The sequence below is a fragment of the Sceloporus occidentalis genome, unplaced genomic scaffold (assembly GCF_023333645.1).
Source record: "Sceloporus occidentalis isolate IW3139 unplaced genomic scaffold, rSceOcc1.0.p SCAF_4, whole genome shotgun sequence".
In the NCBI taxonomy this organism is placed as follows: domain Eukaryota; kingdom Metazoa; phylum Chordata; class Lepidosauria; order Squamata; family Phrynosomatidae; genus Sceloporus; species Sceloporus occidentalis.
Window position 1 is genome coordinate 60,524,047 of NW_028316984.1, and position 27,618 is coordinate 60,551,664.

Below are 27,618 nucleotides of genomic sequence, written 5' to 3' on the forward strand. Positions count from 1 at the left end.
GATGTAGTGGTGTGAGTGTTTAGGGCTCTGGGACACAGGGTTCAAATCCCCATTCAGCCATGGAAACCCACTGGGTGAACTTGGGCAAGTCACACTCTCTCAGCCTAAGAAGAAGGTAATGACAAACCAACAAATTGGCATTGACTTGAAGGCACATAGCAAATGTTGAGGTTACTTCTTTTATAAAGTAGTGCAGTGTAGTGGTTTGAGTGTTGGACTAGGACTCTGGGAGTCTGGGGTTCAAATCCCTACTCCATGATGGATGGATGACCTTAGGCAAGTCACTCTCTCTCAACTTCAGAGGAAGGCAGTGGCAAACCACAGCCGAATAAATTTTGCAAAGAAACCCCTGTGATAGGTTCACCATAAAGTGCCACATTAAGGCACATAACAAACGTAATCCAGTGCAGATTTACCCAGGATGAGGCTCAATCAAGGTTAAGATATGTCCTCCATTTCAGCCTCCTCTCCAGGAGTAATTCCCCAATGTCCTCCCTGTGGAGCATGACCAAGAAGCATGAATGTGTATTTACATGAGTGTTTTTAGCTTTTACTTTGTAATGTCCTACATTTTTCTTGAATGTCCTGCATTCTGTGGTGCCTTGCCCTTTGTGCTTAGAAGGACATCTGGTCAGCTTGGACTCACTGAAATAGACAAGAGCTTATTCCTGAGGAGAACACAGAAGATTGTGCTGAGGGTGCATCTACACTACAGAAATAATGCAGTTTGACACCGCTTAGCTCCATCCTATGGAATCCTGGGATCTGTACTTTCACAAGGTCTTTGACCTCGCAAAGCTACAGATCCCAGGATTCTGTAGGGTGGAAAGTGGTGTCAAACTGCATTATTTCTACAGTGTAGTATATGCGCCCTGTAAGAAACTATTGGTTGTTTTTCTTTTGTAGGGAGATTGGGGGAAGCCAATACTAAAACCTTTGAAGGTGACACACAGGACTTTTAATGTGTTTATCAAAGGCTGCAGAAATAGTCCAGTGTGACACTACTTTAACTGTCCTGGCTCAATGCTATGGAATTCTGGGAACTAGTTCTGAGAGACATTGAGTCTTCTCTGTCAAAGAGCTCTGGGAGGACACAACAAACTACAAATCCCAGAATGCCACTGTGCAGAAATAATGCATTTTTGACACCAGTTTAACTGCCCTGGCTCAGTGCTAGGGAATCCTGGGATTTGTAGTCTGTTGGGGCCTCAGAGCTCTCAGAGAAGTCTAAATGTCCCACAACAGTTCCCCAGAATTCCACAGCATTGAGCCATAGCAGTTAAAGTGGTGTCAAAGTGTATTATTTCTGCAGTCTGTGCATGTAGCCAGAGAGAGTGTGTGTGAGCCATCTGTGAAACCTCTGAACACTCGCGAGAATAGAGCCACGTCTCGCGATGCTGAATTCCTGTAGTAAAAAAGGCAAGCGGAGGGAGAGGCGAGGCTCCTCCTTGAGTGACGTCACGAGCAGCGCCTTCTCCCTCTGCGTGCTCGACGTGCGCCAGCGAAGCGCCTGCTGCCACGAGGGAGGGTGGAACCTTGAGGGGGGCAGCGTTCCGAAACCCTTGATCCAAGGGGAGGGGGAGGGGCTGTGCACGCGCTCCAAGGGCTCGCCAGGTGGTACGGCAGCCTCGAAGGGCCAGTAATAATAATAAAGCAAAGGGCTGTTGTATTTCTGCCCCGTTGGCCAACCTTGATTGCTGGAAGTGGCCAGAATGCCCGGCGTCGCTTCCCGTAAGAGCCAGGAACGGAACCGAGACAGCGCCATGGAGCAGCCGGCAGCTGATGTGGGTTGGAGCAGGGGAAGGGGGAAGCTGGGGGTGGAAGGGCGGGTGGGCAGGCGCCAAGGAACTACAGTTCCCAGAATTCCATAGCACTGAGTTAAAGCAGTCTCAAACCAGCCTTATAGTGTGTTACTCTTAGGCCCTCTTCCATCCCTCCTGGACACCCCACACTTTCAGATCTGGACAGACGTCCCTTATCATTAGTATTATCATCATCATCGTTATTTATAGTATTATAACATATATAATACAGCATTATTATTATTATTATTATTATTGTTATATTTATGGTATTACATATAGTACGTGATTATTATCATTGTCATTTTCATCGTCTTTATCTTTCTGAAAAGGCAGCATGGCCTAGTGGTTTGAGTGTTGAACTTCTCATAGGATTTTGGTTTTGACACTTGCCCTTTTAGCTTTGAAAGTGCTGCCAAAAGTACCCTGACAGCCACAAAAAGAGATGCTGGAGTGATGGCAAATTATTTGGCAGTCTAAACAGATACTGCTGCCTTTAGCTGGGGGGGTTGCCAGGTGTTGGGCTGTGACCCTGGAGAGCGGGGTTCGAATCTTGGCTGGGCCATGGAAACCCACTGGGTGGCCCAAATATCTGGTTAAAAATCCATTATTATTATTATTATATTGATAGAGATCCAGCATGGCCGAGTGGTTTGAGTGTTGGAGTACAGCCCTGGAGACCAGCTCAGCCATGGAAAGCCACTGGGTGACCTTGAGCAAGTCACATGCTCTCAGCCTCAAGAGGAGGCAACGGCAAACCTCTTCTGAACAGAGCTTGCCAAGAAAACCCCTTGATAAGTTTGCCTTAGGGTTGCCATAACTCAGGAATGACTTGAAAGCACGCAGCAACAGAAAGCGTTATGTATTTATATCACGCTTTCTCCCCAAAACTGGGACACAAAGGGGCTTACAAATTTTAACAAGTTACAGGAGTTTTACATTATAGCAGAGAGCAGATAGATACATCATAAATAGTATGCCCAAGCATTAGTGTTGGCTAGATTTTTGTATATTAGAAGAGTTTACATGTTTTGTTCTGACCACCTACAGATATTCCCTCTTATAAAGAGAATCCTTTGATTTTCCTGTTTGGAGTCCTCCTTTCTTTTAAGAAAAAAAACTTCATACAACTTAGACTGTGCGTCAACTGCTTCATCTTTCCTTTTAAAATCATAAACATCTAACAATTCTAGTTGTTTATATATATATATATATATACACACACACACACACAGAGAGAGAGAGAAATACTGTATAAAATATCTCTCCATATATGTAAAATAAAATTAAGACCGATAGTCTTAATTCTTGAATCGGGCAACTGTCTACTAACCAGAATTAAATTCTTACTTCTGCTCCAGAGTTACTCCTCAGAGTTAGTACACCCTGAAGCTCAACTGCTATACACCTTTGTTCATGTACATGGACTTTGATTTATTTATATTGTATTACTGGTACTTTATTTACCATAAAGTTGGCTTTTACTTAAGGTGACTCTGTATATGAAAGACCACATAAACACCCAGTTTGTAAGGATTTGCAACTCAGGACTGTGCCTTCCCTGATTGAGTCTGTCCACCTATGTTCTGGTCTTCTTCTTGTCCTACAGCTTTCAACTTTACCTAGTATTATTGTCTTTTCTGATGAGTGTGTCTTCCCTTGCTATGGCTAACACAGCCTCAGTTTAGTCATTTTGACTTCTAGGGTACATTCAGGTTTGGATTGCTCTTGGGCCCATTTAATTGTCTTTTTGGCAATCCGTGGTGTCTGTACAACTCTAATGCAGCACTTCACTTGAGATGAGTTGATTCTCTTCTGCTTTCTTAACTGTCCAGATTTCACAATCATACACAGAAATCAGTAATACTATGGCATGCGTGACCCTGGCTTTGGTATTTAATAATATACCTTTACACTTGAGGATCTTACCTTGACCTTCCAAGTCATCTTCTTTTGAAGTCTTGATTATGTGGCTAGGTGTAGAAAATCTGTAACCATTTTGATATCTTTATCCTCCATTTTAAAGTTAGGTAAATAATCTGTGATCATTATTTTTGTTTTCTTAATTTCCTGTTGAAATCCTCCTGCTTTTGCCCTTTCTTCCTCAAATTTCATCAGTAGTCGTTCCAAGTCTTTGCTGTTTTCTGCAAGCAAGATGGTGACATCTGCATATTATAAACTAGTGATGCTCCTTCTCCCAATTTTCACTTCTCATTTCTCTGAGTGTAATCATGCTTTTGCATATGTTCTGTGTATAAATTAAACAGGGAGGGATAAAATGCAGAGTTGCCTGACCTCCTAGGTGGTGGAAGCCATTCTTATTTCTCTCCATTCTGCCCTGAATATAGGTTGTACATGAAGACAATCAAATGTAGTGGCACATACATTTCTTTTAGAGCGATTAATGCACAATTGGAGACCTTGCTACAATCTATAAAGCACAGGCTGGTTTTCTTCTGAAATTCTGTCGTGAGCTCTATTAATTGATGTATGCTTGTATTATGACCCTTAGTGCCTCTTCCTTTCTGAACCCAGCTTGGACAGCTGGTATTTCTTAACATTCAGAATTATTACTCACGCTCATATCTCATGCTAGAGTGAGTGATAATAAAACAGATTGAGGAACAGGGTACTATTATTGGCAGTGACTTTTAATATTCATATCTCTGTTAGGAAAATTACTTTTTAAATGCAGTAATCAATTCTCTGATTATCTGTAGGACAATAATTGCAACTAAAGTCTGTGCCGCTATCACTGGATGTGATAGATATAGGATTTTGTGAGTTGCCAAATTGAGAAAGGGAGTATTTGAATTCATGATCCCAGCAGGTACAAGCTTGGGAAAGGATTGGGATTATGTTGTCCTATACTTGTGGTGTTGGTATAATATTTCTTTTTACATCTATATATTTTTTTCCTATATGGATTCTACTTCATCTCCATCCTGCATCTAATATATTTCTATTATCACTATTATAGGTCTCTCTCATTGTTGTTTCTAAAGCTGATTAGCTGCTGTTTACACAAGTTGCTAGTTTTAATATTATTACACAGGTTTGCAAATCACTTTTATAATTTTACGCTGCTGTCTTAACTGAGAAATCTATTTGGCTTTCAGTTTTAAATGATTGTTTTCTGTCTGCCCCTTTACTCTGTATCACCACAGATCTATACTCCAACTTTCCTCATTCCCCTTTCCCCATTCCAGATTCCTTCTTGTACTATTATATCCTTCTTACTTTACTCCATAGCACCTCCTGACTTCATTGATAGTACCTCTAATTTTCTTTTGCATTATTGAGATCCTATGTGGTATAGTGGTTTGAGTGTTGGACTATGACTCTGGAGACCAGGGTTTGAATCCTGGCTTGGCTGTGGAAATCAACTGGGTGGCCTTGGGCAAGTCACACTCTCTCAGCCTCAGAGGATGACAGTGGCAAACCCCCTCTGAAGAAACTTGCCAAGAAAACCCCATTATAGGATCGACTTAGTGTCTTTCCATAAGTCAAAAATGATCTGAAGGCACTCAACAACAAAAGGTCTCTTTATATCTTTATTTCATTTTGTGCGGTTTCCATGGTATTTTTTGCTCACCTCTTCCAATCCTTTTTCTTCCTTTCTCTGTTCTGCAAGATTGTACAAGGCTTTTGCCATCCCAACAATTCATATACTAAAGGATCCTGTCATAGATGTGCCAACAGAGGGGCTGACTAGGTGTAAATGTGTCTTTTAATCCAAAGAAAGGTGATTGAGAGTTCCTACATGGCAGAATGGGGTTGGGCTGGATGGCCCTTGGGGTCTCTTCCAAATCTATGATTCTATGAGCGTATATGTCTAAACATATTGTATAATGGAGGGAAGGGTAGATGGGTGCAGAGAGTGAAAAGAAGGGCTATAATTGTCTTGAATGCTGTGTGTTGAGCAAATCCTGCCCCATAATAAAATTTGGTGGTTTAATTTTTAGTTATTGGGATATACTGAGTATCTCTCAAACTGGTAACCTGAAACTCACTAGATTAAATGGAAGTCGCATGAAAGGTACAGTGAGGAAATATAGCTCTAATTCGAAAACACTCAGTTCCCTGTATTTCCAAGTATTTGTGTACTTGTGCACCTGTCAGACACAAGCCAAAGTAAATAGTAAACACCTTTACATGGCTTGATGTCTACTTGACAGATCAACTGGAACATTGAATGCCTTAGCTCAGTTCATCCCCAGAAAGTACTCAGTTCTCATATGTTTATAGCTAGTGCCAGTATCGGAGTAAGTGAACTCATCTCGATGATGATGATGATGATGAATAAATTTTATTTATGTTTCCCCGCCTCTCCCGGTGGATCGAAGCGGGGTTACATGATGTTGATGATGATACAAGAGAAGCATGGTGATTTCACATCTGTTAAGGTTTAAATCATTCTGTGATAAAAGAGGAATTGGGAAAAGTTGATCTCTAAGTTGATGTCACTTGTGTGTGTTTCCCCCATGTGTGAGTGTGTGTGAGAGAGAGAGACAGACAAGTGGTAACAAATTTTGAATTTCTTACAACACATGCAATTTGTTCATACTGATCATCCTTTATTTGCTGGGATGTAATTCTCTATCTCACACTCAAGAAAATGTAATACCAAAATTAAAATGAAAATTCTATGTTATTTTCAGAATCATGCCATAATTTTGCCTCCAAACTGTGTGCTCTGCTATTAACACATAATTCCATATGTAGAACATTGCCACGCATTAAGTGCTGTCAAATGGAGTGTGACAGAAGAACTCTGTGAATCTGATTATACCTTTTCCTTCCTATTAACTCTGACATGGCGAAAAGCTTTTATCACAAGAAGTCCTTTTTCCTCTTTAGGACTATGCAAAGGAAAGATATGGAGTGTTGCCACTGATACAATCCCAGGAGAAACCAGGTCAGTTTCAAACTTTGGAAAGCACACAGGTTGTAGGTTCCATGAAAATTATGCAAGTTTCTATGTCAAGTGAAATATGTAAATACATAATTGTGCCTTTCACCTTGTTGTTCACATTTAGAAATGGTTGCAGCTTTCTAATAATTTTAAATTAATGATCTAATTCTGTCTAAATAAAAAATGCTGGAATTTGAAATTGGTATATAGAAATTGTGTTTTATGTGCCTTCACATTATGTGCATGGACACGCCATTGCCTCTTCTGGCGTGCAGGTGCACTGTATCTTCTTTGAAAGCTTAACTGAATTTTAAAAAATTAAAAATTGCTTCCAACGATAATTTCAGCTCAATGTACATAACAGTTGATAGCACTGAAAATACTTAGAAAGTCAAAGGTTCACAGAACAGACATCAGATTGGAATGGGAGAACACTGAAGTTATAATGTGAACTGGCTTAAGAGGAAAAGTGAAACTTGATTGTCCAAAGGAATACTATTGTGCAGAAAGGATTAATTCCATGCTTAGCAGCAGTGATTTTTCAACTAGCACTACTATTTTACAGGGCTGCTTGTCTTAGAATATACATTATTACACATTTTCTATTACTGAACGTGGTAGAATGCTAACGTTCAAAATTCTGCTGACACATGTGTCTGGAGAATCTAATCAAAACAGGTGAGTCAAGAGCTCAGGATGCATTTCCTCTAATTTGCTTAGACCTTCACTGGAGAAGTGTACCTTACACTGCATATAACCCTCCTGTTTAGGTCGGCCAATGTGTTTTACTAAAGCCTATCCCTCAATGGCTTTGGAGAGTTCTCTGCTTTCTGACATGCTGGAAACTACCTGGTGGTCATTGTAAAAGCCCAGGTGTAAGCATCATAATTATGTTGCTGGGTCTACTTGGTTTTTCCCCCACAGGACTACCCTTCCCTTCATTGCTGGGGAGTGAGTAATGATCAGTTAGGAGAGACTCATGCAATTGGGCTGACGTTTATAGTTGGGATATTCCCACAAATATAAAATGCACATAGGATTGTACTTTGGAGATGATGGATTCTGTACAGGAGGGCCTAAAGACTCTGTTTTCGTGAAATGTAACATAATCATCATTTAGACTCTGTCCAAGTAATCAAAAACCATCTGTACATGTTTCCTTAATTGGAACTGATCACTAGTCCATTTTAGCCAATGTTCTCTTATTTGTTACAGCTTCTCTAGCACCTAAGGTGAAAGAGATCACATATAGGCAAGAGGTTAAAATGCATTATACAGGGCATTATATAGTCAGCCCTCCATATTGGCAGGTGCACCTACAGATGGTCCCACCCCATTATCGTCAATGGTGGCGCATGCACCCAGAGACATTGGCACAGCCATGAACATTTGAGCATCCGTTGATACCAACTTTATGTCCTTTTTTAAGAACAACTGAATAATGTATTCTGTGATTTCTTTCTAAAAGAAAGCTTATTTTTTTAATCCTAAATTTATTAAAATAGCTGTTCAAAATTTAATGGAGTTTTTTTCCAAACACGTTTAAAATGGAAACCTATAATATATTCTAAAATATAGATAGTTTAGGAAAGAAGGGGTTATTTTGAGATGTTTATGGAGGAAGCTAGAACCCACTAAAGAAATATGAATGTCACAGCGATTTTTATGTATTTCCCCTCTTTCTAGCTCTGCTGTCTACTCAGCTCCAAAGGGGCTCATAACCCTTTGGAGCACCTTTTTAGTATCCCCAGTGAGGGAAGGAAGAACTGGCAAAAATCACTGCCCCAGTCTCTTCCTCTGTTGTCATCAACATTTAAGTAAGCACAACTCTGGATGCATTCCACAGTTATGCTAGGAGGACTCATTCTATTGTTTCCCATGTAACAGTGCATTAAATCTTCAAGGTGCTTTTCTTGTGTTAAACAACTAATACAGGAAAAAGAGCCCTCCCTCCAGTCCATCTGCCTTGGTCCAGGCCTCAGAGGGAGAGAGGAATGCTGGACCTGATCCCCTCCCTCCCACCATTCCCTTCTCCTTTTGTGTCGTGTCTTTTTAGATTGTAAGCCTGAGGCAGGGAACCATCTATTATCCCCTCTGTTGTAAGCCGCCTGGATTCCCAGTGATTGGGCGGCCTATAAATAAATCCTATTATTATTATTATTATTATTATTATTATTATTATTATTTCTGTTGCATACAGATCGTGTGTTAATTCGAGTAAAGGATTTGACAGGAGAGAAAGCCGATGAAGTTGTCTGGGTTCGTGGTAGAGTCCATACCAGCAGAGCAAAAGGTAAAAACAGTTCTTGTCTGGTTCTTGAGTGTATATGCCTGTACCAATTGTCCTTTGTGCATTTCATTACAGATCAAGAAGGTTAATGTTTTCTATACTTTTTCTAGTACTTTCCTGTACTACTCTTAATAGCACAGTGATTTAAAGTAGCTACATAGGATTCGATATAGAGATATAGATATATCTTGTTTTGTCAAGCATTGGATTAATGTGGTTATCTTCATGTGACTCCACTTATGAGAGAAGCTGAAGCTATCATTTGACATAGCAGGCTGGTGTTTGGCAAGAAGATTGGTTGAAAGAGAGGTGGGTGAAAGAAAAGGGTCAAGTAGTAATCTGTGGGCCTTCCTTTTAGTTAATGCTCCAACTAACTGCTTGAAATGGCAGCCTGGACCACTTATTCATGAAAAAACTCTGGGTCAGTAGCTCCAACTGCCATTTTAAATGGCTGTCTTGAACATTTGCTTGTCATGGCGCCATTTCCTATGTAGGTGCAGTAGGCTGTGATGCTTGCTTTCAAGTTGTTGATAGGAAGATGTCCTAATTTCCTGCCTTTTTCTCACATGCATTCTCTCTGTGTGTGTCTCTCTCTCTTGCACACCATGGATTCTGCTTTTGTCTCAACTCACCCTCTCCGGTTCTAACGGAATTGTATTCCACGCCAGAGCACTCTCTGCCATAGATGCAGAAATTAAAACTTTAATGTCTCTCGTTCATCAGTGACATGGGTTGTAAATGCTTTGCTTCTTGTCTTAAGTTCAATAATATATGTTAGCTTTTAATGAGTTGGCTCATTAAGTTAGCTTTTAATGAGAATTGTATAATTATGAACTGTTTTTGAATGACTTTAAATAAATACATTATCATATAGAAGTAAAATTTAAAACCACAAGAGAAGTATCAATCATTAAGCATGCTAAAATTTCTCTTTTCAGTTGGATGGTCGGAATATATATCCTACATTCTAAAGGGAATGGGAAACCTGGAACAAATCAGGCTTTCATGTGTCTCAAACAAAATATTTCAGCTCATAATTTTTTTTAAAAAAATCTTCTCATACAGTGAGCTCAAAGGAAATTCTTATCTAAGCTTGAGCTCTATGGAGTATCTTGTTCATACAGAACCACCTGCCTGTCATTTTTCTTCACTATGGAAGCACAAGGTTGGGGATTTGGCTTTTTTCAGTTGGGAGGGGATCCACTTCCAGTGCACACACTTAAGTATGTTTTTGACCTCTTCAGATGACATAAGATAGACAGCTGTTTTGTGAATTTGAACTTTGCATGCTCCTAAGCACAGCACACAATATTAACAAAGATCATGCAGAGGTCAGACCAAAGTCCTGTTGAAACTTTTCGTCAGTAATGGAAACTAGTGATGAGCCTAAGTGGAATCACAACTGGAGCAAGGGGTTGTGCCTTCTGGCACTACAATAAGATCCCCTTATCCTCAGGGATATGTTCAAAAACCCTCTGAGGATGTCTGAAACAGCAGATAGTACTGAATTTTATATTTGACTGTATTTTTAGACCACAAAAATATAATTAAAATATCCCTCCCCCTGCTCACATGCTGCCCCACAGAGGGTGGGGAAACCATTCTGCTCCCACATTTCCTCTCATTGCTTCCTCAGAACAAGTGGAATGTCAACCTCTGGCCTAAGCATACCATAGAATCGTACTGGTGAACTTAGACATGCCCACAAACATGCTGACAAATGCACTCTATTTGTGGGTGTCTCTAGATCAATTCTATGGTATGCTTGGACCAGAGGTTGACCTTCCACTTGTTGTGAGAAAGCAACAAGAGGAAAATTGGGGAGCAGGTAAGGTGGGTATTTTTTTTACCACAAGTAAGTAAAACCGTGGAAAGCAAATCTGCAGATAAGAGCGTCTTACTGTATAGTAAAGTAGGTCTTTCCCCTTGTACCCTAAACATATCTTGTGTGGTGGTAAAACATAAAGAAGACATTTTTGCTGTTACTGTAGTGATGAGGCAGAATAATGAAGGGTATATAATATAATAAGTAAAGGATAAATAATAGAATGATCCTTTAGGAATCCTGTTTCCAGTATTTTAAAGAATTTAAAGCAGAAGTATGGCCTACAGGCTGCATGTGGCTCCCAGAACCCCATAGATAGTTTTTAACAGGTATAGGTATAAGAAGGAAGGAACAGGTGTACAGAGATTAAAAGATAAGCAGTATCCCAGGAAAAGTCTGCTAGACATGTCCTGTCTTTTTGGTCTGTATTGAATGAAATTCGTACATGCTTTACCTCTTTCTTCGGATGGAGATGGTAGTAGAATGGGAATTTTTGAAAGAGGAGTTTTGTGAGGAGGAATAAAGAAAACTGCAGGGGATGGAGTGGGCAGAGGCTAGGAGGTACTATATATGTACAATGCTGTGATTTGCCTGTAGCTGGTGTGAGCTTTCTTCATTTCCAATGTTGGTTTCTACAGAGGAATGAACTATCAACATTGAAAAGTGCTTGTTGATGATAAATCAACACTTCTGTGTGGAGTTTTCTCTGCATAATGGGTCACATGATATTGCCTCATTGTGTAGTTCCATCTTCTGATAGTCAGTAACATGGAGAACAATGCTGATGTCTATCTTAAGCCTCTATTTACTTAAATATATTGCACAGCCAAAGGCTGAGGTGGAGAGATGGCCATTTGAGAGGTTGCCATTGGCAGTGTTTAATTTGCATTAAATCCAGTTTGCCAGCAGCCGCATAACACCATTACTTGTGTGGCAAAGTATTTTTTATTACTAACCTGTGTGGAATAAATCTGCTGCCCTTCAGGTAAAAAAAAAAGATTTTATAAGAAATTATAGAAAGGCAATATATTGCCCTTAATTTTCTAATCAGCATAATATTTATACAAACTGTGTGTATACTCAGAAATAAGGCTTGCGCAGTCATAATTTAATGCCATTGTGAGAATCATGTGCTTCTCTATCCCACTAAACAATACCATGAAGATCCATTCACTGAAATAAATTATTGCAGTATATAGATAGGATTCTGAGTGAAATTCACATGTCATCACTTCCATAAGTTGCATAGTTAGAATTACTGGTGGATAGGTCTGTTACTGGCTTTAGCTATGATTCATTCTGTGGAATTTCTGGGTTCAAAAGCAGCTAAGTATCATGTGCTCATCAGCCAAAAGTGGACAAGGGCTGTTAACTTAATGAACTGCCCATGGCTTTCTACAAACATGTTACTGCTTGCTGTTGGAAACAAAATACTGGGTTAGATTGACTAGAATAACCCCTCAGGATTAGCTTGTAATGTCTAATTTGGTCCTTAGTAATTATTGTGTTTGGTACCATCATGATCTAAACTAACTTTAGTAGTGTGTTATATAAAATTGCCAGTGGGAAAATTCAGTTGACATCATGGGAGGAGAAAAAATCACCCTGTCTACTTTATGTTAGCCACAGTACTCATCCCAATAGTTAACTGGTAGAAATCAACGCTGTCTAACTGAAAGTGAGAACCAGGCTCCTTCAGTCCTGCACATTGGTAGCACTGGCTTGGTTTTAAACAGAAACCCACCCACCAATGTACTGTGCCATTAATGTTATGAGTTAATTCTGTTAAAAATGTTGTGTTGCGCATGCAAAGTACATTTATCTTTTAGCAGAACTGCATAAGTATCTGTGAAGTTAACTTAGCATTCAAATTGTGGCATTACTTTAATTGCTAACTGTTGCTTCTTATACTAATTTTATTGGAAAAAAATGCTTAGTCTGGTGAAAAGCTAAAGTTGTAATTCTGCACACATTTACCTGAGAGTAAATGTGAATTCAGAATTTGAATTCAGATTATTGTCTTCATGGTGGACATGATTGTGCTGTCAGACCCAGGAGCAAACAGGCCTTCAGTATACTGAAACAGCAGTTGATAATACTAGTACGGTGTCAAAACTGTCAACTTCAGTGGTGGGGGTCAAGCAAAAGTGTATGACATGATTGATGTGCCTTAGCTTTCTTTGCAGCTGTCATTTCCCATTAAGATCCAGGGGTTTCTCGTGGACATAATGTCTGCATTATTTGTTTCTGAGTCATGGAGTGCAAGAAGTTTTGGCTTCTTTCATATTTCAAAATTAAGTGCTATATTGATTATTGTAAAGGCAAATGCAGCATAATAAATAGAAAGTCATATTGCAGACATCAGTGTCATCTTTACATTTAATATCTGGAGCATCTTTGCAAAGATATTAGCAAATTATAAAGTGAAGGGTAGTGCTCCCATTATTTTTCAGGAGTCATCAATACATATGAACTGAGACATCACTGCTGGGGTTTCAGACCTCAGAAGCCCCTCTTGTTGAAAGCAATGGGGAGAGATAGGTACACACAGTTGTATAATGTCCTCTCCACTCCAGCCAAATTGCTTTAAATTAAAAATCATTTTCATTTTACACTGTTTTAAATTAATCAGGTTGCTTTTATTATATATCACCCTGAAATTTTTTAGAGGAGGTGATATAAATGTTGTAATAAATAAATACATAAATGACCAGCCTAGATTGCAGCAGATCAGTTTGGGTTGCTGTGGAAATGAGAAACAGAAATATAGGCGGGTTATAGACCGCCTGCACCTGCCCCTTTCCCCGGTGTATCGGGGCCTCAGCGTGCAGAGCGGCAGCCGCTGAGGCCCCAATCCGCCGCTTTTCAGGCTGCGGGGAAGCAGCAAAACGCCGCTTCCCCGCAGCCTGAAAAGGGGTGTCCCTGGGACTTCAAGCCCCAAGGACACCCCGCGGCGGCGGGGAGAAGAGAAAGGGGCCGCTTGGCCCCTTTCTCTTTTAGTCCGCTGGGTGGAACAGCCGTCTGAAGGCTATGCCCAGCAGACTAAACCAGGAAGGAGCTCCGAAACGGAGCTCCTTCCTGATCCGTGTTCAGGGCGCACTAAGCGCCCTGGCGCGGAGCAAGGACGTCACATCCGCGCCGCCCCGTCTAGAGGCGGCGCGGCCGTGACGTCCTCACGGTGGCGGCCGTATGGAAGGGCCGCCGCGGTTTAGTGTGTGACAAGCACGCACTAGGGTTAGGGCGGTGCAGAAGCACCGCCCTTTTGTAACCCTAGTGCGTGCTCGTCATGCACTAAAGTGCCGGTCTGTAACCGGCCATAGTCAGGGATCATTTTGGAGATGGCAGTGGATCCCCTTAACAAATCTTCTTGATGGTACATTTGACAAGCTGCCACCATGGACTATCCATCAACAGCCTGGTGCTCTCCATGTAATATGGAGTACAGAGAAAGTAGTTCTGTTGGGGCAGAGCTACATGTGGTTCACTTCTCCTCTGACACTTTGAGAATGCTGTGCATGCATGCCTTTCCTCTGTGGGGCACAGGGGAAGGAAGAGCTGAGGGTACAGATGACTCTTTTTCTCAATCTCTCTTCTTACACTCCAGTCTCTTAGTCAGACATAGTCTACTGAAGAACTGAGAAGTCACTTAAACAATTTCCTGTTATTTTTTTTTTCAGTGTCTTTCCCAAAAGCTGTATTATTGAGAAGCCTGGTAGAGTCATTCCACAATTGGGAATTGCTGCTGCCAGTGACAAAATTACCCCCCCCCCAAAAAAATGGGGTGTGTTCAATTTGTAGAAGCTTCATGAAATATTCAAAAACATTTTAGACTGGTTGAAAGGGGTTTAAACACTTTTTGAGGTAGGTCTGAAGCCTTGGGATTGATACACTTAACTTTAGCCTTGAGTTGTGTTGAACTCCCGGGTGGTCTATGTGTGTCTGAAACATGGATATTTGCTTGAGTTCATGCCTTTTTCTTTGCGTCTTAGCATCTTAATCAGCTAGCATTGATGTAATTTATAGATCACTACTTACACAAATTGATTTGTGCTTTTTTTCTCAGAATGGTGCATATGCCAGTTACCTGAAATTTCTTTTTATCTAAAATGAATACAAATTAAAAACAAAAGATTGTTGTGGTCTGAAAGTGGTAGCAAAGGCTACATGCTTGCTTGTATAATGTACTTCGAGAGCATTTATATTCAGGCTTAATTTTAAAGTAGTAGAACATACTTTTCTATTCATTGAGAGAGATCCTAAGTAACTTGTTGCCCTGAGTACACCTGCATTGTTCCTTCCTCTTTTCAGGAAAACAGTGTTTCTTAGTCCTACGTCAGCAGCAGTTTAATGTCCAAGCTCTGGTGGCTGTGGGAGACCATGCAAGTAAGCAGATGGTAAAGTTTGCTGCCAAGTAAGTAAGCAATTATATCCTGTTGTCACAGTAAACAATGGTGGGAACCAAGGCTCCCAGGGGTTGGGACCGTTTTCACACATTAACATCAATGCTGCATTTGTTTTTAAAATGTAGTTATTTAAATTGTCGGTTCACTATAGTGCTGAATGCCTTATACTTACAAAAGAGAAAATGGAACACAGGCTTGAAATTCATTCTGAACTGCTGAGGGGCATTCTGTCTCCCCAGACAGTTCCCATTTACTTTCAAGCTGGCTAACAAAAAAGGTTGGCAGGCTGAGCTTGGAGGTATTATTTTGCTAGAAGTTTGTGTGTGCATGTGAACATAGGCTCAGCCTCCCCCCCCTTTTTTTTTTTTAAGCATTGGATCTTCGCTGAATAATGTATTCTGTCTCATCTAACTGCCAAGTGAAAATGAAAGGTATTTAGAAGTCTAATATTGTAATTTTTTTTTCTTAAAATTAGTTAAGAACCTAATTTGTGCTCTTTTATTCTTCATTACAGGCACTTAAACGTGTTTGTTTGTTTTGTTTTTTGTTTTTGTTTTTGATAGGAAGTGACTTGGTTTCTGTTTTAGTAAAAAACATTGCAATCAAGGCTTTGCCTGCTCACTGTAAATGCTTCTAAAATTTGGATCTGACAAGTCCCTGGGTTGCGAAAACAATCTGGGAATGAAAGTAGAAAGCAGCATATCCTGGGAACATGCTAGACACTGGAGGATCCTCTAGACTACTACTACTCAAAGTGATTGTTCCTTGAACTGGTGGAGATCCCTGAGCTGTTGACTGCAGGTTCCTGTTGACTTTCCTGGAAGTCAACAGCCAATAATTCTTAAGCTATCAGACCAGTGTTTTATTTCCCCAGTGTGCCTGTGACTGGTACCATACTTGTGCCCACTGGCTTCAGTTGTTTCTTTTCAGTTGTTTCGTATTCCTCTGGAAGCCTTCCAGGAACCAGCAGCAGCTGGCTTCTGGACCAGCACTGATCCGCAGGCCACCACTTCGAGTAGCACTGCTCTAGATTTTGTCACCGGGTGAAGCGTGCAGTCTAAATCTTAGAATTGTTAATATTTGGCCGTCTTTTCATGTTTTTAAAGTTAAATTAGTTAGAGTGAGTGAGTTGTGTTTTCTATGTGTTCAGTTCTAAGTTTAATTGCACACATTGTTGGTTATATTCTTGACTTGCCTTTGTGGCAAAATAGTCTTTAAGGCACGTTACAGACCGCCGAATTGCGGCGGTCTGCTGCCGGCGCCGCTTGCAGCGTCCGGGAGCCGCAGCTTCTAAACCGCGGGACTCCCGGACGCTGCGAGGAAGAAGCGCGGAAATTGCGCTCCTTCCTGGGCCCCGGAAGTGGCGCCACAAAGCGCAAGGCGCGCTTTCACAGCGTCACTTCCGCCGCGACACGTCTGGACGCTAGGCATCCAAGACGTCAAAATGGCGGCGGCTGTGTGGAACGGCCGCTGCCATTTGTTACGGACAGAGTCCGTAATAGGAGTAGGGGTGTCTAGAAGAGACGCCCCTTTTTTAAACTGGGACGTCCTAAGGACGTCCCAAATGGCGGTCTATAACCCGCGTATAATAACAAAACATGTGTACTTATTTAGCTTACTTAATCCATCCAAATTTAAAATATTGGCCCACCATAATGGCAAAATGTTCTGATGCATTTGAATTACATTTGAGATACTACCTTTCTGTGTCTAGATGTAGTTTTTGTGGTGGAGGAGTGAACTATCACTCCAGCCTACATGAACACTGCACCTGGAGATAGCTTAAATGGTTTAGAAAAAGTGAAGCTGCCTTCATAAACTTTTCTAATGAGAAGTTCTAAACAGTTCCTCCAAATTATCTTTAAGGCCATGGAACAGCATTCATTATAGTGGTCGTTTATGATGATACACTTTGTAGAAATGATGGTATACAGGATCTGGAGACAGTATGAAGTGGCCTGATTGTTCTTTTAATGGCTTTGAGATTCAGTTTTGTTTCAATTCTTAAAGAGCCTCACTGGAGGAAAATTGGTATTTTTCCTCATTTGGTCTCTCTGGATGGTGCCCTCACTGCTTTGGCTTCATTTGTGCCATGAGTCCTTGACTGACCTTTCTTAATGGCTACAGCTCCTCTGTTCAACTTTTTATGATCATTTGCTGTGCACCAGGAATTTCCTATTGTAGCTTCTGTTTGTGCCTTTATACTGTGGCTTTTTTCCAACAGAGCCATGTATTTTGCCTCAAATCTGTGTGTCTCTTAGTCAAGCTCCCTAGGCAAATAGTTCAGCTGCCCAATTGTTTATCTCAGGCATCTAAATTTAGAGCACATCCCATTTGTGCAAAAACATTTTTTTTCAAATGAACATTCAATGATTTTTCAGTCATTCTTCAAACTAAAATAACACTATATTTTCTGGATAAACATTTAAAAGTTTTTTTTCTACTAAAAGTATTCACTGTGATCTTTTTACTTTTGTCTTCTTATTTTATTCCCTATGAAGAGATCAGTAACCTGATTTATTTATTACAACTCTGTTCTTGAATCTTTTCTATGTGGTTTTTGCAATCACTGACACTTCACTTGTTCAGATCAGATTATTTTCTTTGTTGTTGTCAGTTGCTAATCAAAATATTGTGGAAGACTTTAGCTGAAATCTAGATAAATGACATCCACAGAATTCCCACCATCTACTAAACAAGTCACTCAGTCAAAAAAATTAAAAAGATACAAGGTTAGTTTGACAGGATTTGTTCTTGACAAAACCATGCTGGGTCATGCAAATCATTATTGTCATTGAGACAATGGCAAGGAGACTCCTGTATAATCAGTTCCAAAATTTTTTCCTGGTATTGAGATCAGGCTAACTGTCCTATATTTCCTGGATCATCTTTTTTGCTTTTTGGTTTAAAGAGAGAGACAGTGTTTTCTTGTCTCCAGTTGTCTGGTAAATCACCTGTTCTCCAGGATTTCTCAAATATGATGGCAAGCAGTTCTGCAAGTATGTCACCAAGTTCCTTCAATATCTTGGGTTACAGTTCATCTATCCCTGCAGATTTAATTCATTTAGATTAACTTGGTGATTTCTGACCAAATCTTTAACATTCTTAATTTGCAACTATGCTTCATCGCCAAGGTCTCTGCTGATGCATGAAAACAAAACTACTAGTGAGTGTTCTGGCTTTTCATTGTGATCTGTTAGCATTTTACCATCCTTTCTGCACAGCAGTCCCACCATTTCTTTAATCATACTCTTCTTCAGACATGTTTGAAAAAACCCTTTTTGTTGCTTGTAGCTTGCCTAGTCAGTCTCAGCTCATTTTGAATTTTAGTTTTCCTTACACTATTCCTGCAAGCTTGGACTACACATCTGTATTTTTCCTTAGTGATTTGTACTTCCTTCCATTCTTTATCGATGCTTTTTTTTCTTTTTATGTTTTCCTTGAGTTAGTTTGCAGCCACATTGGCTATTTCAAATGTTTCCCATTTTCCTTCTTCCATGGAATTGTTTCTGATTGAGCTTTTAGCATTGTTTCTTTATGAAATCCTATCCATGCTGGGTGGTTTTTTCCTTTAGCATTTCTCACCATGGGATTCTGCTTGGTATTTCCCTGAACTTAATAAAACCTGCTTTCCTAAAATCTAAGGTTTGTGTTTGACTATATTCTTCTTTGACCTTTCCCACAATCATGAATCCTAGCATTGCATAGTTACTCTCCACTAAAGTACCAACTGCTTTGATTCCAGTGACCAACTCTTCCTTATTGGTTAGGATCAAGCAGTATTGCTGATCCCCTTATTCCTCCCTCCACCTTTTGAAAGGGGAAATTACTTGCATTGCTAGCCTATACTTAACAATGCTAGTTTCCCAGCAGATATTAGGATAATTGAAGTCTTTCATAGCTCCAGTTCAGAAATCCTGGAGATTTCTGAAGTTTGTTTCAGAAAAGCATCATCCATGCCCTCATTTTGATATGGTGGCCTGTAGTAAACCCCTACTACAATGTTGTGTAGATGTCTTTCTCCATTTTTAACCCAAATCTCTCCACTGGTCCAGTGTGATCACTCATGTATTTCAGTACAAGTGAGTTTGTATTTGACCTATAATGCTATTTTCCCTCCTTTTCTTCCCCATCTGATCGTTTTTGAAGAGATTATATCCTTCATTTGTTATATTCTAGTTATGGAAGTCCCTGTTACACTTATAAAGTCATATTTATCTTCATGCACTAGGACTTCATGCTTGTCTTGTTTGTATCCCAAACTCTGTTCATTGGTATATGAACAGCCAAAGACTTATTTGTTCTCATCTCTTATTCTACTGCAGGTAGACTTTGGCCCTCTAAATCCTTTGGACTTCATCTGCCAGAAGCCCCAGTCAGCTGGGCTAATAGTCAGGAATTCTGGGAGCTGAAATTCAAAATATCTGGAAGGCTAGGCTTGGAAATCACTGCCTATTTCTTCTTTACTCATTTCTGGTGGGAAAAGCCCCTTCTCTTCCTTTCCTCTACATTTCTCCTTACCTTTTATAATAATACTGTTTGTATCAGTCTGTGTTTAGTGTTCTCTGTTCAATCCCCACATTGTTGTCTCTTTGACTGTATATATCACTGCATTATTCCATAGCTGTCTCAAACTCCACATATCAGTCTTTTTCCCCTCCAACTACTCCTTTATACCAGTCCATATTGCTTTAGAGCAGAACCACTGCTATTATCTGTACACAAATAGTAAAGCATAGAGGACAAACATCTACCTATGACCATCTATAAACTTAATCGGCCTAGCAAAAGGCCTGAAGCTATATCCAAAACATGTGATTCAAGGCAAACATATCTGCAATTTCTCTTCAGATGATTTCATCCTTTTTAATGGAATCTCTTCAAGAACAGATTTGAACATCTGCCTTTACAAGAGATGCATCCATGGTTAAAGGAGAGAACTCAAGAGCAATGGAGATCATAATGCTCCATCCACTATGTGTACAAAATTCCCTTTGCCAAACAAGTAATAGTTCCTATTTCTCAGTATTAAGAAATAATGGAGACTATTCATATCTTTGAAGGGCAACTATTGACATATTGTTTTGTTTAGCTGTAAATCTTAAAATTACACTGTGTTAAGTTGAAAACCTTTAGTGTGCTAATGCTGGCTTTGAACGTCAGCAGAACAGACCTGTGCAGCTGTTAGTTTTTAACTGTAAAAAACCCTGTAAAAATGCTGTACAGCTTTTCAAGTTCCTTTTTTGCCTAGAAGCTGCAGACCTGGTATGATGACTGTAGAAGATAATAAAACAAATGTTGAAGTGTATGTTTTCCTAAAGGATCTAAATACCCTAAGCAGTTCTCAGTCTGGCCTCACTTTACATAGACATGTCCCATCCCTCACACACTTGACATACAGTGCGCCCGCGCCATACGCGGACTTGTGCATACGCGCTCAAGCTGCGGCGCGCGTGTGGGGCAGAAGGGGCGGCGCGTCCCATTCAATTGAATGGGCGCGCGCGCCCGTTGTGCCCCGTGCGCGCCTGCGCCGCCGCGCACAAGCCCCATTGTTTCCAATGGGGCTCGAGCATAGGCGGAATTCGCCTTACGCGGAGGGATCCGGAACGGATCCCCCGCGTAAGGCGAGGACGCACTGTACTATATTAATAAACATACTTTGTTATTTAGTGTGATCTCTGTAAATAATGCTAATGTAATGGTAACCACAGCTATCCATACATAATGCTGAATTATATTTTTAGAAGAGTGAGTGGTGTAGCAGTCTGAGTGCTGGTCTAGATTCTGGAAAACCAAGATTCATATCCATGCTCATCCATGGAAGTCCTCTGGATGACCTTTGGCAAGTCACAACTGCTCAGACAAAGACAATGGCAACCCCACTCCCCGAACAATTCTTAATTAGAAAACCCACTGATAGTGTTGCCATAACTCTCTGGAAGGTGAGATAATCACTGCCTGAGGTTAGCAACCCCCCCTTAAACGGTGACGCGCCTTGGGAGAGGCACATCCCACAGTTCAGTTCATATTAGGATATATCTGTATGGTTCTGTACAACTGTAAAAGGTACTGTTGTGGAACATTTTGAAGTACTTTGTAAAAATGCAATATAGTTGATTTGGTTTAATTTTCTCTTGGACATTCCTGAAACTCTGTTTCACATTTTTGGAGTCCATAGTAATATAGTGGTTGCTTCATGATCCTACAGTAATGGAAGTGACTGTGAACTGGACAGATCTTTTCATGAGTCCGATAGGTCTGAAATGGGGAGGGGGGCTGTGATTTAAGATTTACCAGTTAGTATCTTAAAAACGTGGTTAGAACATAGTTTGAGTTCCTGGTTAACTACTAACTATTATATCACAGTTCCCTGCCTTGGATGTAATGGTGAATTATTATTATTATTATTTTATTTTTATTTATTTATACCCCGCTCTTCAGCCTGATAAGACAAACAAGACTTTCATTCTGCTGCTGCTACATGAAGAGAAGAGGAGCAGGGGAGGACCTGAGTCAAAATCTTGTTCCTGGTTAGGTAAACTATGTCTTGAAGCCAGGAATATTATGTGTGCAGGGGTCAACTATCATCTGATTTTTATTTTTTTAGAGAATGGCTTCCACCAAAGCCCTGCTTGTTGGTCAAGCTGAGCAGAGCCTGTGGAATATTTCTGTCCAGAACGGATTCCCTCCCCATCCCATCTCTTCACTGAATGCACTGGCACAGGTTAAATGTTCAAGGCTTAGCACAGCCTTTGTTGGAGGTGACATCAATCTATTGCTCTTTTTGTTAGCCTTGCTATTGCAGAGTTACAGTAAATAAGATATTGAGCCAATTCTGTGGAAGAGAATATAAGTATTGTCAATTGTAGCTTAATACATAAGGCAGCAAGGCCTGTTCTCAAGTAGTAAGAGGAGCAGAATGGGTTCATTTAGCAGGGAGTAATTCTCCTGCAGTTTTTGTTTGTTTTGACTTGATTTTTCCAATGGCTGCTGAAAAAAATAAACATTTTAGGAGACATTTAGTAGAACTGACTGTTTTGTAACTGGGAAACAAGCCTTTCTCATACATTTTCAAGTATTGGATAATATCTAGTGAAACTTCCATCAATATTTTCTACACAATATAGCAGATTACCTGTTAATTGCTAATTAAACTCTTGATTCCAATAACGAGAATTAGAACACGAGTACAGCAAAAGTTTGCCTAGTTTGAGCAAATAGAATTTAAGTCACTGGAATACTGTGTTTTTATTTTACCAGTTACACACACAACAGGTTATTCACAACAAAAGGACTTTTAGTTAAATTGCAGACATGTTAAAGAAATTAACCCATATAGTATAAATTCATTCTGTAACCAAGGACCAAATTAGACTGGTGAGGATGAATTAAAACAGGTATATATGAAGAATCTGCTTCTGAAACGTCACATCCTTCAGTCCTTTCCTCATTCAGCCAAATCTGAGAAAGCAAATAAAATTAAAAAAGATCAAAATAGAATTATTTGTTGACCCAGGCTATAGAAACAATTCAAATAGTATTTGTATGTTAACTAAAGGAAAATTGCTCCATCAACATTATTTAGTACAGAAAGCGTTTGTTCAGAAACCTGACAGAAATTGATTCATTATGAAATGGCTGCGGCTTTGATTTTACAGTTCAACTTTATTGCTGAAGAAGGTTTGTACTGATGCAGCAAGATGGCAATTCTGTAGTTAAAATAGAAAGTGTTGACTAACATTAGGATAGATGAACATGAATGTGGATATTTAGAACTCAGAAACTAAATGATGTTCACTCTGGAAATGTCAGGTATCTTATTTAAATTAATGGCTGCATTTACACATCAGTCTAAACCAGGGATGTTGGCTTAAACGATGGTATGAATGAGCAGCATGCTGGTACACACAGCCTGCTCTTGCTGTTTCCTTAGTGTGGATGGATAGAGAAATTAAAGAGCAATGGCATTGTGTAGCATCTCAGCCCAGAAATTTGATTAATTATGTGTATGCACAAATAATACAAGATTTGTAAAATAATAACAAACGGTAGTTAACGGGGTGTCTTATTACCTTGGCTTGTTTGACCACACTTACCCATAGTTCTAGTTTTAGACATTTCACAACACTTTTCATTCCCTGTTTTGTGTATCCCCTTCTGTGAGATGAGCAGCAAATGGGCTATTAATATTGTGGATTATCAACCCAGGATTCCTGGACTCTGAGAGGGAATCAATATATGCATACTTGTCTATGGTTTATTCAGTTCCCTGTGATCTGATATCTTGGCCCAAAGCCCATGTCTGCACCTTAGTTTAAAATAAAGTGATGTGTCTCCCTGTATCCTTCGAAATTAAACCAAAACAACTGATGTCCACTTTTGATGACTAAGTCAGATAAAAAGCAAGCTGTCTTTTGCATGAAATGAAATGCCAGATACCACATTTTACTATTTCCTAAAAGGGTAGAAATGCTGTAGATACCATGCATGTGGATTTCATTGTTGTTGTTTTTTCTGTGATAGAAAGCACCTTGTGGGGCTGAATAGACAGCTTGTGGCCGTGGCGTTTTGATGAAGCACGATCCCGTTGTGCCCAGAAGCCACCCTGGGGTTGCACCAGAGCTGCCTAAGGCAGCTGTGGCTCCAGGGCTGCTCCAATCCATTTTGGGGGGGGGCAGTCTGTTTCGCCCCTGTACTGCTTCTTGAACCACCTACGGGTTCTTGCCAGCTTGTTGGCTATATCTCTTCCTTCAGCTGCATCTACATGGATGCCTCTTTCTAGAACCAAAGTCCAAGTCTCCAGCCTCCAGCAGGTCCCTAGCTGGACAAATGAAACTGTTGCACAGCTGGCCACAATGCTGAAAAAGGTGACACCAGAGATGGACCACCCCTTTGGAGCAGTGACTTCATGGGTGGCACAAGAATGAACACCAGTTCTGCTATTTTAGAGTGGGGAAGGGTATTGACATCTTTTCATCAGTATAGATCACATAACATTTTTTTTGATGATGGTATATGCTGTTTTCGAGGGTGTGTTGTCCACAGTGGGGGAAGATGATGGAACTGAAGGAACAGCTATCATAGTCATAGATGTTACAGAGAGAAGAGACTGTAGTGCTACTAGTACAAAGGTGCACAACAGGGTTTTAATTGCCCCCGAAATACTTTCCAGTTAAATAGCCTGGTTAGCCATGATGACAGTCCTCTTGGGTTGAGAACACTGTTGGTGAATAGTAAAACAATAACTATAGAAGATTTGGTCCTGGATGACCATGCCGACCTAACCTGGAAATTTAGCTGGGTTGAGGGGATAGGGAGAATTAATCCCTCTTAACCTTTTCTACCAGGGTTGTCAGTGCAGCAACAGTGGCAGGCAAGACTTGGAAGGTTGGAAGTTAGAGTTGCAGTAGTCTATAAGGATTCTGTTCCCTTGAACTCTCTGGGTAGTGGAATCTCCTTTGGAGATTTTTAAACAGGCTGGATAGCCATCTGTTGGGGGTGCTTTGATTGTGAGTTCCTGCATGGCAGGGGATTGTACTGGATGGCCCTTGAGGTCTCTTCCAACTCTGTGAGTCTATGATTTCTATTCCAGTGATTCCCAAACTTTGGTCCTCCAGGTGTTTGGGCCTTCAGCCCCCAGATGCCTCATCTTGGGCAATAGTCAGGAACTCTGGGAGCTGAAGTCTCAAACATCTGCGGGACCCAAGTTTGGGAACCATTGTAGTCTGTGATCAGGTTCCCCATTTCACAGTCTCCTAGGTTTGAATGTGTGTATATGAAGTGAGTGGCCAGAATAGATTAAAGGTAAAAGAGTAAAGGTGGTCCCTTCACATGAATGTCTATTCATAACTGACTGTAGTGGATGGTGTTCATGTGGTCAGCATGACTGCACTGAACACTGTTACCTTCCCACTGGGAAGTGGTACCTATCTATCTACTTGCATTTGCATGCTTTCAGACTACTAGGTTGGCAGAAGCTGGGACTAGTGACAGGAGCTCACCCCATCATGCGGCACCCGAGCCTCGAACTGCCAACCTTCTAACCTTCCGATCATCAGAAGTGGTGTCTTAACCACTAAGCTACTGCATGACAATGCATGACAGATTAGGCCATCCTGAATTGGAACATGCAATTGTCCTAGTAATTGCTTCTCTTTGAAATCGAGAAATTTCTTGAAATGAGGTTGTTGTTAAGACATCAGCTGAGGGTTTAATTTCTTGAAAGGAGGTTGTTGTTAAGACATCAGCTGAGGGTTTTTAAAATATATATGTGTGTATAATTATTTTTTCCTTGTATTGATCCTTGGTTGGGATTTGTCGTGTGTAGTCTTATTTTTTTTCTTCTTGGCATTCTCTCAGTCCACCAGTGTATTTCAGATGTATAAAGAAGAATGCATTCTTTGGATCTCTTACCAGTTAAGGCATAACAGATCTTACCTTAAATTTTGTTGTTGAAGGATGTAAGATGTGCATTGTTCTGTCACTCAAGACCCATATATTCCGTCCTCAGGTACTACTTACAAACTTTTGTGGCTGTGTTTTTAAATTCAGTGAGCTGTGGATCTTTGAATGTACCAAATGAGTAAAACTTTCCATATCTTGTTATTAGTAACTATCATTTGTTTGCTTCATTGCTCTTAAAGCCTGCACAGTAATACTGTGATCTCTCTTTATGTCCTGGCCGTAGTCAAGCTTTTTGTTCAAATTCTGGTCCGACTATGTTTTCTCTTAATGTTAGTAGATCATTGGGATTTGACATGTCATCTAGTAAGTCTTTCAGCAGGCAGAAACATAAAATGTAATTCTTTTTCCTGTTTTCTATGACCCCCATCTGCATTACTGTATAACACCAGATGTATATAAACCCATTCAGTCAAGATTTTCAACCAGAGGTCTCTATGCAGAACATGCAGAATAGCAGTTGATGTAATGGGATGTAGAGCAGGAATTGCAATCAAAAGTTTTTCTTTCTTTCTTTCTTTCTTTCTTTCTTTCTTTCTTTTTAACAAGCACTTAACTTCTTTCTTGAGAGTACTGTTACTTCTTTTTACCACATTTTAAGATTGAAAAATCCATACTTTTCTGCTGAGAAATTATCACCATATTTTAATAGCTGGGGAGAAATCTGGGTTAACATTATACATGTATTATTGACACTTCTGATATTTTTATGCCACCTACAATCTGTATCATAGTTGGAAAATGGAGGGGTGAATGGGAATCTGTAGGCACTTTTGAATAAGTCAGATAAAAACATTAAAAGTGCTGACCATGTTATTTTTCACCGTGAAGTTCTTTCTGTGCACTATTAAAAATGGGCAATGTTTTGACAGGAATTTACATGGCAGTTTTAAGGAGAACTGGTAGAGCAAGAAATGAAAGTATTTTTAAGAATCTTCACAGGTGATACAATGATGGTTAGAGAATTCAGATTCATACGTCTCATTATTGATTCGTCATATGCTATTGACTGAAGTGAATTTGAGTTAAGCTCATAGTTTACTGCTAAAAATGTGGTGCCAGTTACCCACAAGATCAGTTTGTCATCTTCGTGCTCATCTAAGTCCTGCCTTAGTCAGGATGAACAGCTAGTTATTGTGCCTGGATGGATGTTATTATAGAGTGACATGCTAGCTGTGCTTTTGTCTAGTATTCCTATACAGTGCGCTCGCGCCATACGCGGGCGCGCCATACGCGGCCTTGAGCATACGCGCTCAAGCCGCAGGGCGCGCATGGGCGGAAGGGGCGGCGCGTCCCATTCAATTGAATGGGTGCGCGTGCCCATTGCACCCTGTGCCGCCGCGCACGAGCCCCATTGTTTCCAATGGGGCTCGAGCATAGGCGGAATTCGCCTTACGCGGCAGGATCCGGAACAGATCCCCGCGTAAGGCGAGGACGGACTGTAGCTATGTGTTATAATTCTGAAAATCAATTGCTATATCACATAGCATGGGGTTGTCACTTAAAAGCATTTGAAAGCTCTGGAGCTGCAGAACACTATCACCCTACCTTCTTGCAAGAGTGAATAATGAGGAACAAATATGGTCAGGTGGTTGTGGGGCAGCTATATAATCTACTCCATGGCTTTCAGATGCTGGTATTGACCTGTAAAGCCCTTTCAGTCTGAATCTTGCATATTTCACCATATAAGCCTGAGTCCTCATCAGAACTGGTTAAGAGTAGCTCTGCCTCTATCTCCCTCACTCACTCACTCCATTTCTCTTTCTTGGAGGAGGGTTGGGTAAAAAAAGAGCAGAAGGATATGAAACAATTTTCAGGTAAAGCCTAATTGTGTTTTCCTTCCTTCCAATATACTATTGGATATTTGATGTTTATTTATTGTTCTGATTATATTGTTTCCTCCATCCAATTTTCTCTTATTT

General features: G+C 40.3%; 1 protein-coding gene across 1 annotated transcript in view; it reads left to right on the forward strand.

Annotated features, from left to right (window-relative positions):
* Positions 1-1,573: 1,573 nt before the first annotated feature.
* LOC149313901 (aspartate--tRNA ligase, cytoplasmic-like) overlaps positions 1,574-27,618 on the forward strand; it is a 56,441-nt gene continuing 30,396 nt past the window's right edge. The window contains exons 1-4 of the mRNA XM_089520111.1: positions 1,574-1,784; positions 6,663-6,720; positions 8,918-9,010; positions 15,141-15,243. Of these exons, the coding sequence (XP_089376237.1) occupies positions 1,713-1,784; positions 6,663-6,720; positions 8,918-9,010; positions 15,141-15,243 (326 nt within the window). The 5' untranslated portion in view covers positions 1,574-1,712. The remainder of the gene's footprint in view (positions 1,785-6,662; positions 6,721-8,917; positions 9,011-15,140; positions 15,244-27,618) is intronic.